The following is a 12,619-nucleotide window of genomic DNA, read 5'->3' as shown; positions in this document are numbered from 1 at the left end:
AGCCAAGCTGGTGTCAAACGTATTGCTCCACTTTCCTTTGGATCACATCAGTGAGGCCAAGAGGGAGCCTTGTCTGGGCAGTCCAGGACCTCCATCCACATTGCCCTGGCTTGCACCCCAGAGAGGTCACTTTGGTGGGACTCGTACAGCCCGTGATTCCTGTACAGCATTGGTGGTTAATCTGTGGCCATCCAGATGTCATTGGACTCCAACTCCCATCAGCCCTAACCACCACAGTCAGTGATCAGGCATGATGGAAGATGCAGTCCAGCAATATCTTGAGGGCCACAGGGTAGCCATTACTGCTCTACAGCAAAAGGGCCCTGGGAAATTCTGTTTCCTCCACCTCACCACATGAGATCCAGTGTGGTGTAGTGGTTAAGAGCGGTAGACTCATAATCTGGGGAACCAGGTTCGTGTCTCCGCTCCTCCACATGCAGCTGCTGGGTGACCTTGGGCTAGTCACACTTCTCTGAAGTCTCTCAGCCCCACTCACCTCACAGAGTGTTTGTTGTGGGGGAGGAAGGGAAAAGGAGAATGTTAGCCGCTTTGAGACTCCTTCGGGTAGTGGTTGTTACGATATTGAAGCAATGCAGCCGCGAACTGCTGGTAGCTTGAAAACAAAACATAATGGGAATGTTGGGACTGTTCCGTGGGAAACAGAGGGACAGTCAATTCACAGTGCAGAGGGCACCAGAATTAGCTCAGAGTGTAATATGAGCTGAACAGGAAGTGTTTGTACTCTCTCGACTGCTGGAGTTTGAAGAGAGCAGTCATGATTTCTATAACGCTGCAAAGACAGAAATAAAGGCATGTAAATACGTTTCTGTCTATCTCTTTCCCCTGCCGGGGGGGGGCAGGAAAGAGGGGTGTGTTCTTCTCACGCTGAGAAGGATCGCCTATCGCGACCTCTGCCTGGATCTTGCCAGGAAAGCAGACAGGGAGGTCACCAGGAGACCAAGCCGGGTGCCTGGGAGAGTTGCCAGTTTCTCCTGATAAAGGCTTGATTTCCGACATCAATAAGGCGGGATATCAAATCCAAACTACTCCTCCTCCTCTTCCTCCTCCTCCTCTTCTTCTTCTTCTTCTTCATCATCATCTTCTTCATCTTCTCCTCCTCCTCCTTCCTAGGAGTTATCTTTGTGGGGAAAAGTAAAGATAGAGGAGAGGGATGCAAGATGGTTTTGCATTTATCCATTGTTATAGTTCCTACTGCCTATTTTTAAAAAATTGTAAACAGACCTGGAATCTTTTTGATGGAGGGTGCTATATAAATCTAACCCTGAAAAAACCTAATAAATATGAACCTGCATTGCATTTTTGCTCTAACCCAGTTTGTGATGACAGTCTTAGGATGCAATTTTTAACCTACTTATCTGTAAATTAGCTGTCCTGAATTCAGTGAGACTTTGGTAGACATGCATAGGATCGTGCTGTTCAGGTATCTCCTGTGGAAGTTAACCATACAGCACATTGCGCTAGTTACCTGCCTGTGTGTGTGCTGTAACCTCTCAAGATAAAAGAAGCTTCGAGTGAATACTACGGAAACGGCACTCAAGTGAGCATTCAAGGAAATATTTTTAGCTAGCTTATCTCAACCATTAAGACTGTCTGTTATATTGGATTCCCTAATTGCTTGTGTCACAGTTGTTTCGCCAAAGGCTTGGTAGTGCTGTCTGTAATTGAAAACTTTATTTCCAAATTCCCTTCACAGGATATACCTGGCAAAAGCTCAAAATATTTCGCTCTGCAATCTTTCTGCTTATCAGCGCTGAATAACAGGGATAACCCCGCTGTCTTTTTCAGATGGGTCACCCTGTGGTTCAACCCTTTTCTCCCCCTATGAGGGTTGGGGGAACCTTGAGGTTCAAACAGCGAAGGGACTTTTTTGAACCCCAGATAATTTTAAGATGCAGTTTGGGGGAAAGAGGGGATGGGTAGGAATAGATGCATACTTAGCTTGTACATGTGCATCATGGAACAACAGCTTTGAGGCAGATTCACACCAGGCATTTAAAGTGGTATGATACTGCATTAAACAGTAATTGCTTCTTCCAAAGAATCCTAGGAGCTGTCGTTTGTTAAGAGTTGTTATTATTGTTGTTGTTATTATTAATAATAAAATTTATTTGTACCCTGCCCTCCCCAGCCAAAGCCAGGCTCAGAGCAGCTAACATCATACAAATAACACAGTATACATAAAAACAGGCATCGATTAATTAAAATGCATCTCAAAATTAATTCAGACAAATTAAAATTGGAACAAATGGCAGTTATCTGGTTAAGATTGAGAGCAGTTAATACTTTCCAGGACCAACTGTTTTCACTGATCATATAAGGACCTGTGAACAGGCTGGGAGGCCTCCTTCATGCTTGTTCTTATACAAAAGAAAAAAGGTCAGACTGCCCCCTGGCCAAAGGCCTGGCGGAACAGCTTTGTCTTGCAGGCCGTGCGGAAAGATGTCAAATCCCGCAGGGCCCTAGTCTCTTGTGGAGAGCGTTCCACCAGGCCGGGGCCACGGCTGAAAAGGCCCTGGCTTTGGTCGAGGCCAGTCTAATTTCCCTGGGGCCTGGGATCTTCAGAGTGTTGTTGTTTGCAGACCGTATGGTCCTCCGTGGGACATACCAGAGGAGGTGGTCCCGTAGGTACGAGGGTCCTAGGCCGTAGGTTAAAACCAGCACCTTAAACCTTATTATCCATTATCATTCTTATCTATTAAAGGCAAGCTCGTGTGTGACAAGATGAACTAACTGGCTTCATAGATCTAATTATTATTATTATTTTGCTCAATTTGTAATAGTTAGCAGATGTTTATTTCTATTCATCAGTGAGCTCAACATGCAATTCGGAGTAAAGGATTTTCTCCCCTCCTCCCCTTTCCCAACTTCTTGTTCAAGGAAACATACATTATCATTGGGGGGGGGGGTTGGTCATATTTTATCATTCCAGTCGTTTGTGGATTAGGCCTGCAATCTCTGCTGGGGCATGTTTCAAATTGGGGCATCTTGCATCTCAGCCAGAGGTACCTACAACAATGTCATCCATTCCTGCAGTGGGTTTTTGTCACATCCAGGACTCCTCTGGGGAGTGAAAAGAGAATATGCTGGTGGTTGAAGAGAAATGCGCCTAATAAGAATCTCCAGGCACAATTCTTGTGGTTTCTTCTTCTTCCTTTTTACAGAACTACAGACGAAGTAGCCAAAGGCAGAATGCTTTTAATAATAATAATCCAGGGATTGGAGAGACTCAAATTTATGTCATTTCCCCCAGACCGCTCATACTTCTGAGAAGTTCATTTTAAAGGCTTAGCAGCTAAGACAGCATGGACTCAACTTTGGAAGTCATTTGCACACTTCTTCTGAAGTCTGATGGAATAGTGGAACTTGGAAGAGAGTTTTGACCTATCTCATTAATATGTCAACTGTAAAAAGGAAGTGAAGCTACTTGAAAATTTTCTGGGAGAAAAAAATAATTATGGACTGTAGTCAATTAAGGGTTTCAGTACCTTCTGCAAGGAAATACTAAGGGGGGAAAGAAAGAGAAATGATTAATTTATTCCATGTGTCCTTTCCAAATCTTTTAATGATCAGTGGTGCTTCTATGTCATTTTGAACTACCTGACTGCAGATATAGTGCATATGGGATTCAAAATATGTAACCTCCTGCCCAAATTATGCATATTATTTAAGTGCAAACGTGCAAGGAAATGATGGGCAGGTGTTGACCTAAAGGCTGCATGAAATGCCTGGACAAGTCAGTTTTCTGACAGTTTAAGTGTCTGTCAGCTTTGAAGCTTAATGCTGTTCTCTAAATATATGGGGAGGGGGGCTTTTTAAGTATTGAAGGAACAGTCCTTCAATGAATTAAGAGTGCAGTATGCCATGATCCAATAAAAAACAACCACTGGTTGCTGGGTCTTCAATGGCACAGAGAACCAACAGGATTTTCTCCATGATAAACAAGTCACATAGTCCATTTGCTGTGAGCAAGGACCTGCCATTAGATGAGTAATGAATGTTGCTATTCAAATCAGACCTTAGGAAACTAGATCAGCTCATAGCTTGGTTGGATATAATCAACGGACTTTAGTTGTCAAAGCTATCCACCTCCTATTTTGGACTCATCACAACCCTCCGTGTATAGCACGTTTCCTCAGAAGCATCACCTAATTGTGATGAATGGGGATTAATCCCATGTAGTCTAAACCACTGAGCCTAGGGCTTGCCGATCAGAAGGTCGGCGGTTCGAATCCCCACGATGGGGTGAACTCCCGTTGTTTGGTCCCAGCTCCTGCCAAGCTAGCAGTTCAAAAGCACATCAAAGTGCAAGTAGATAAATAGGTACCGCCCCAGCAGGAAGGTAAACAGCGTTTCTATGCGCTGCTCTGGTTCGCCAGAAGTGGCTTAGTCATGCTGGCCACATGACCCGGAAGCTGTCTGCGGACAAACGCCGGCTCCCTCGGCCAGTAAAGCGAGATGAGTGCCACAACCCCAGAGTCGTTCACAACTGGACTTAACAGTCAGGGGTCCCTTTACCTTTACTTTTAAGTATGACTAGGATCACAGCCTTAGTTGCACTGGTTGTCCATGCTTGTGCCCTGTTTAAAAGCTTCACAATATTACTTGATGATTACTGTTTGCAAGTTGAGAAACATAGCATCTGATAAGGCAGGTGATGTTACATGAACTGGGTAAACTCTTGCAAGGAGCTGGTATGTAAGAGTAAAACTTTATATGTGTAGCTACGGTCTCCTAGGACATTACACACACACACAAACCAACAAACCCCTCAACCCTCCAGGAACTGGGAACCTCACAACCTACATCTGGGTGAATTACCTAAGACTACACACACCTTTGACTGCCTTCTTCATACACCGAAGGGAATAGGATCATGCCACATTGTACTCTGCAATCGGCAGGCTGTATGAAGCTTTGGAATTGGCCAGGTTTAATATAAACATGAAGAGTCTGCACTTCTGGCCTTGCCTGGTCAACAGCTGCTTTCTGGCCTTGCCTGGTCAACAGTTCCTACTTCCAGCAATTGATTTCAGGGACCTTGGGTTAGAAAAAATCCACTCCAGGTTTAGGATTTGGGTATGGGCCTTTTCCAACTTTCTCTGGTACAACTGCTATAGCCATGCCTGGCTAAGAACAGGCTGGCCACAGTAGGACTACTGTTCACTGGGAACCTTGAGACTGGAATACTGCAATGTGCAATGGGCTCTATGTGGGACTGCCCTTTGGCCTGGTCTTGATACTCCAGTTATTGTAGAATGCAGTGGCTAGACACCTGATGGGGAAAGACACCTAAGAGCATGTGACACTTACACTAAAACGTTAGAACTGGCTGCCCATATGCTACCACGCCAGGTTCAAGGTTACTGTGTAGATATACAAACCCCAAGGACCACTAGAGCCCTTATATCCTAGCTTGATCACCAAGATCATCCCTGGAGTGTTTTATATTCAACTAGAAGTTGGTCTTTTCGTGTCAGCAGGCAACATCACTGATAATTTTCAGACATCGTCTTCATATGCTGAAAGGCTCTTGAGTTGTTTAAACTTTTTCAGCATGGGGTAGTCATATTTATTTTGTCTCATGTTTATGGTAGTTTACATTTTATTGTACTTCCATATTTTGTTGTGCACTGCCTTGATATTTTATGTTAGGGGGCGGTCTATAAATTTTTCTCTAAAATAAATAAATAAACTAGAATGGCTATCTGGTTTCTTCTGATCCCAGCCTCACCTAGAACCCAGTGCTCCGTTCGTTGGGAAAGAGGAATTTTTTTTCCTGATGAATTTATGAGATAGGCAAAAGAAAAGAGAATTTATATTGCATTCCTTTGGGGAATTAAAGTGAAACCTTTCCTTTGATATGCCAAGATTCATAGCCCTATAAAAAGCTTGTTTGAAGAGTGGAGGGAAGATCTTCTTCAAGTATGAGGGCAGTGTTTCTCTCCAAAAACCTTTTCAGAATGAACAAAGTAACCCCTTGTCATATACTGTGACTAATGAGAGTTTAGGGTAGCTTTTAATGTTCATTTGTATGCTTTGCGTTTGGAGAGTTGTAAGTTAAATCTGCAGAAATCGCACCACAGGAATCCCTTGACATGAACCAAAAGGGAGCAGCCCTCTCCTTCAGATACCATAAAGTGTTGCTGAGGATAGCGTGGGGAATATCTGCTCTTTGGTGGGATCTCTCCTCATCAGCTGGAAATAAGCATGCATCGGAAGGCAAGACAGAAGTTGATGTGCATTGTGTTTTCTAGCTGTGCCACCCGTGCATTTTACAATTTATAAAGCACAATTAGAGCCAACAGAAGGTGTGGTTTCATTCAGTGTGGCTTGAATGTCAGAAAGAACAGGGTACAAGTGCAAGGAATTTAGAAGGACCCTGTTTCCAACTTTACAGTTAAAGGCCTGAGGGGTCCCAGCTAGATTTAAGGCAAATAACCCTAAGAAGGGGGAGGAGGAGCCTTGAAATTATTATCAACAATTAGCCCCTGCACAGCAGACTGAGCAGGCACCCAAATCACCTGGCCAAAGTCCTGGCCACTATGGTGAGATGCATTGTATTTCCACTTCTTTTTTTAACCTTTTACCTATTTCCACCTAAAGTATAGTATTGATTCTTAAATTTTCATCCCGATAAATAAATCAGCACATGCCAGTATTATGCAAATTGGTTTCCTTACTTTTTCTTCGTTGTTTGGTGATGCATAAGTGGCCCCCTTAGAGGGATTGTACAGATTTGCTCTGTACAGTATCTCCGTATTTTCAGAAGCTGATTTGATAAGAGTTTGCAACATGATTGTGAATGTCAGCACTTGCGGCATTTTGCCCGTCTGCTGCATGTCGCCATCTCTGTGCCCCCTCTGGGGTTGGGTCACAGGTAAACTTCACTTGCAAGCGATTACAAGTCCACTTCTCTCTTGTCTTCTGGAGAGTCACTGTTCCCCAGTACAGCATTCTTGGACTCTTAGCTTCATTGACTTTCCAGTATTCTTTCATTTTCTGCAGGGGGGGGGGGAGAATGTCTATGTGCTTTCCAAATGCAACATTGTGTGTGTTTATGTGGAGTCCAATTATTTGCATTTTACATTTGCTTTTTTCTTCCTCTCTCGATAGCCGAATTCCACAGTGAGAACGTACCAAAACAGTAAATACCGAGTGACCATGAGTCCTGGCTTTAGTTCCCAGTGGAGCAGCAGCCAACCTCTTTGGAACACATATACTTTCCCAAGGACAAGCTTGCACTACCAATCCCACGCTAGCTACACCTACTGTGCTGGACACACTGCGGTGAGTAACTATAGCAACCTGCATCCTGTTGGTCGGTGAAACATAGTAGGACTTGCCATCACATGCTGACAAATGATTGGGCTTCACCAGTGTTTCCTCTATGCCAGTGTAATTGGACGTGGCTTGTCCTTATGTGGGTCAACTATTGTCATTCTACGACCATATACTACCTTCCCCACCATGGGTCTTGTTACATCTGTGTTCTGTGAAGATGAGGCACTGACTATGATTTAGTAATTGTATTAGTTGTAATGAAGGTGTATTAACTGTTTTCTATTCTAGTCCTTAACTTTTGAGACTTAGCATAGCTAAATGGCTATTCGTTGAGCCCAAAAGTCTGTAGAGTGTTCGTTAATTATAATGGTTCTTCAGTAGAACCTATTATCTTCTGTCATCATCTTTGGTCAATTTGCTCAGCACACTCGCTAGAGAACATAATTGCCACCTCTGTGCTAAGCTGATGAACATATTTGTACCTAAACAAGTAGTGAACAGTTGGGAAAGAGCTGAGAACATAATGCTCACCTCATCTTCCTAGTTTGATATCAGTGAAAGGACAATTATGGCTGTCATTATGAAAACAGTTTGGGGACCACTTTCCCAAACTTTAGTGCAGTGCTAAAGAAAAGGCTACGTGTTTTGGCTTCAGGAGGAATCTTAAGAGTGAGAGCAGATGTTATGCAAGCCACAAGAATGCTGTCAGAAACATTGTGATGTATATCCTCCACCCCTCCTCCTAATTTTTGGGAATGCTCACCAGATTTTTGTTGTGGCTTACCCCATTCCACATCATTGGCCAACACTGGCCAAGAACATCTCTATGGAAGTGTTTTCTGCATCACATTCATGGCAGATGCAACATATTGCCCTTAGTGCTGATTCACATATGCATGTATATCATTTGACTTAGGCTAGAATTGTAGAGATGGAAGGGGGGCAAAGGGTCATGTAGTTTAACCCCCTGCAATGCAGGAATCTTGCCTACAGCTGTCCCTGGGTGAGCTTGAACTTGATATGTGATGACTCACAGATGAGTTCATAAGTTGTGTTCCTTGGGTAGTGTCCAGTGTGACGTGGGAGCAGAAGACTCAATGGATATTTTTATTACCCTCATTCCCCTACAGTCAGGTGTAAATCCCCACCCCAAAATAAGCCTTGGGAAGAGCACCTATGGGCTGTGTCACCTGTGGTTGCAGTAGGAGAGGGGAAATCACTCCGAAATGGGGAGAGGAATTTTTCACTAGATTCCTTTCCTCATTTCAGGTATTCTCCCATCCCAGAGGAGCCCCAGGTGACACAGTTCACAATGGTCCCCCTGAAGTGGGGCGGGATATTGATTACATAATCTTGCCTTCTACCCACACTGTGTTTGAAAAGTATTGTGCTTGACGTGATGTCAGCTTTATGGAAGCTCCATCTGTGGTGTGTGGTTGTGAGGGCTGCTTTGTACATGTCAGTTGCCAACTTGATGAACTTGTGTATGAGAACTCTTTCTGAGAAGGTCAATGAGATAGGTCCATGGGTTTTTCTTTTGCAACTCTGCCCATGAGCGTGGCTTGTTCTCATTGCAAATCAAAATGCATCAATAATTGTATGGTGCCCTGTAACTCACGGTGTAACTGGCTCTCTTAGCATCAGTTGCATTTCACCAATAATGCCAATGCATGCTCTCTCTCGTATATTACGCTGAAGTGTCTTTGAACAATTTGAGATTGTGTGAACTGCTTCCAGTCTACAACACTCCTTGGTGAAGTTTGGACTCAACGACAGCTATCCTAAAGTTGGGGGGATGATTAAGATGACCCACCCTCAGATATTTATGGATCCTGATGGAATCCTGAATACTCTGGGGACTTTCTAGTAGACAGAGCAGGTGATCCAGCCTAGGCTTTTGTCTTAACTGTGGAACAGTGAGATACAAAGGGTGGTTTTCCATGCCCCTGAAGTTCGATTGGCCTTCACTACTGGCTGAACCTTTGGTGTGTTAGCCTGTGGAACTCCCTACCAGCATGGCTTCAGCAAGAACCATTTCTCCCTTCTTTCAGAAAGATTCTTTAAAATTTTGTTGTCATTGTTCACGCACTCCTTTACAACACAGTTTTTTTTCTTTTAACCAACCAGTGTCTATCAGTTTTAGTGGTGTTTTAATTACAGTTTATGGATATTTGTAGACCGAATGCAGCTAACTTTTGCACTGGAAGAGGTTACTTCTGCATTCCTTTTAATTTTAGTTATTGCTGAAGAGCGCCTCCAGAATTCTCCCACATCCCTTAAATAAATGCTAGAGAAGAGAACAGTGGAAGTGCTCTTGACAAATAGTGTAAATGACCGAAGTTAAAACGGCCTGCAAGAAGATGGGTATTGCTTAAGTTTAAGCAATAGCCCATTTCCCCAGCGATGCACAGTTAGGTCCTAAATCAATGGGAATGTCTGCACTCTCCCTTGGCTGCCTAACAAGAAATGGCTGCAATTCTGCACCCTGTGGCTAAGGACAGCAGAGTGTAGTGTAACTCTCACTATCCTGCCAATTGGCTCTGTGCACAGGGTTTTTTTTAGGCTTTTGCTTCCATGGACATGACACATCACAGATTCAAAGACTATTTTGGACATTCCTTACTTTGGATGATAGAGGTCCCCCCCCTCTCTCTTACACACACACAGAGAGAGAGAGAGAGAGAGAGAGAGAGAGAGAGAGAGAGAGATGTGTTTGAGAAATTTCCTGGAGTCATGAATGAAAAAGCACGGCTTCAAGATTTGCAAAGTACCGTATTTTTTCGCTCTATAAGACGCACTTTCCCCCTCCTAAAAAGTAAGGGGGGGATGTGTGTGCATCTTATGGAGCGAATGCAGGCGGAAGGCTCTCCTAAGCGCTCCCTTTAAAGAGCCGCATGGAGCGTGTGTGCAGCTCCTGGGGGGCTTTTCCCTGGCCAGGAAAGGCTGCAAACGGCTAAACAAGAAGCCAGGACAGCCAGCAGGATTGCTGTGCAGTGATCCCACTTGCTGTCCTGGCTTCTGGGATTCAGAATATTTTTTTCCCTTCTTTTCCTCTTCCAAAAACTAGGTGCGTCTTATTGTCTGGTGCATCTTGTAGAGCGAAAAATACGGTAAATCAATATAGACCAGGGGTCGGCAACGTTTTGGGGGCATGGGCCGGTTTGCGATCCTGTAGCCGCCACGGTGTGCTTGTGTGCGCGCATGCATGCATAAACGCCATTTCCAGCGCTCCTTCCGGCGTGGAGGAGGCCTGTGCAGCTTCCCATTGGCTGGAGGAGCTTTCTGCAGCCAATGGGAAGCCGCCCAGCGTCGCGGAAGGTGGTCCCTGCTCTGCTCCGCGCACGGGAGCCAACCGAGTGGCCGACAGGGTCCATGGGCCAGTTAAATGACCCTCATGGGCTGCTTCCGGCCCATGGGCCTTAGGTTGCCTATGCCTAATATAGAGAGTTGCAGGAGAACACCTGGGGCAACATCAGGGCAACCTTCCACTTTTCAATGCTAACTGCTGACATTTTTATTTTTTAAAAAAATGTTTATCTGCGAAAACCATCTTAGAGTAGCAAAGTCACAAACACCAGCTTATTAGGACGCTTTGCGGAAAGAATAAATAGAGAGCCTACACATCCATTGTGTTGGGTTCCTTCAGGGGAAAAGATGTCAGGATCAAACAAATGCATCTCTCAATTAGCTTACCCTACCTAAACCTTCCACACTTCTTTGCATCTGAAGCAAACCATCCCAGTGGCTTCTTAGATTGCTTTTGCTGCTGCCTCTTTAGGCCAGCTTTTTCATAGCAGCAATCTCATGCAGTTAATTCAAATCAAATCAGCTTATCAGCTTGGTTCATTGTAAGTCTTTCATAACCGCTCGTGTGTGACAGCCCATTAAAACTTGGCCAGAGTCTTTAAAACATCACTGGGAGGGGAAAAACCTGCAAATATATTTTACATTCAAGCTTTTGAGCTGCCTGGGCATATTTGTTTTGTACTATTAACCTTTGAAATTGAGCTTCTTTCCAGGGGTTGTAGGGACAAGGCAGTGGGTAATATATCGGTTTAGCCGAGGTAATTTACCCAATTTTACTTTATATGGGATTAGCTTTATTACGGAGTGGGGAGGCAGGGGGGAACACCATCAGAAAAATCTGTTACCTACAGGGTTACGTAGTTTGTCCAGCAATTCTTCTAATGGGTACTTCACAATTCATGTGAATGTTTACATCTTTGTATTCAGTTTAGGGGGGAAAAGGTACACTTGGATAGCCAACACACTGTCCTCTGGATGTTGTGGACTACAACCCCCATCGTCCCTAACCATTTGTGATGCTGGCTGTGGATGATGGGACTTATAGTCCAAAGCAACTGGAAGGCCACAGAATAATAAAAAAACCCCTTCCAGTAGCACCTTAGAGACCAACTGAGTTTGTTATTCGTATGAGCTTTCGTGTGCATGCACACTTCTTCAGAGACCAACACAAAAGCTCATACCGATAACAAACTCAGTTGGTCTCTAAGGTGCTACTGGAAGGAAATTTTTTATTTTGTTTCGACTATGACAGACCAACACAGCTACTTACCTGTAACTGGAAGGCCACAGGTTAGGCATCCTTGGGGTGCAGAAATCATGAGAAGGACTGTAAGTCCCATAATTCTGCAGCAAGATGTAAGAGCCACAGCATCCTTTCCAGCCATAGAGAGGCCCAGCATGTCTGAAACGTGACTTGAGTGCTATTTCAACCAGGAACCTGCTGGAGAAGTTGTATACTCATCAGGGTCAGCCCTACTATTAGGCAAAGTGATGCATCTGCCTCAGGTGGCAAATGCAGTGGGGTGGGGTGTGAAGGAAGAGCTATGAGGACAGTGCTCTAGTCTAGGTCAGCCTTTACTAGGAGAATAGGAGAAGTTGATCTCTCAGCGACTTCTGACACCTTCTGGAATGACTCAGCGGGTTGGAAGTTGGAGTTGACTATATTACAGTGATTATTTTCCTACCTGAAGAGTTGCTGCCAGAAAGTAGCACTGGGGACTGTTACTTAGTCCCATGTCTTTGGGGCTATGGGGTCCCACAGCAGTATAGTCTGCCTCCAGTGTTATTCCATATCTATATGAAACGGTTTGGAGAGGTCAGCTAGGGATTTTCAGCTATTCCATCTGAACCAGGAGAAGTTACGAAGGTATTGGACCAGTGCCGGGAAACAGTGAAAGACTGGCTAGGTGCCAATAAACTGAAGTTGAATTGCAATCAGATGGAGGTTCTGTGAATGGGTGGTTGGTCATATTCAGGAATCAGGTAGTACAACTTGGTCTAATAGGGGTTG

General features: G+C 44.4%; 1 protein-coding gene across 4 annotated transcripts in view; it reads left to right on the top strand.

Annotated features, from left to right (window-relative positions):
• The window catches only part of RBMS3 (RNA binding motif single stranded interacting protein 3), a gene marked incomplete at its 3' end in the record, with an annotated part of 779,945 nt that overhangs the window by 196,842 nt on the left and 570,484 nt on the right, over window positions 1-12,619 (top strand). For all 4 annotated transcript variants that reach the window (XM_082193455.1, XM_082193458.1, XM_082193456.1 and 1 more), the window contains one exon: window positions 7,135-7,308. In XM_082193455.1, coding sequence (XP_082049581.1) covers window positions 7,135-7,308 — 174 coding nt within the window. The remainder of the gene's footprint in view (window positions 1-7,134; window positions 7,309-12,619) is intronic.

Source organism: Podarcis vaucheri, assembly GCF_965113315.1.
Source record: "Podarcis vaucheri genome assembly, chromosome: 12".
NCBI classification, from domain to species: Eukaryota; Metazoa; Chordata; class Lepidosauria; order Squamata; family Lacertidae; genus Podarcis; species Podarcis vaucheri.
Note: the sequence above shows the minus strand (reverse complement) of the source record. Positions and strands in the feature narration are given on the sequence as shown.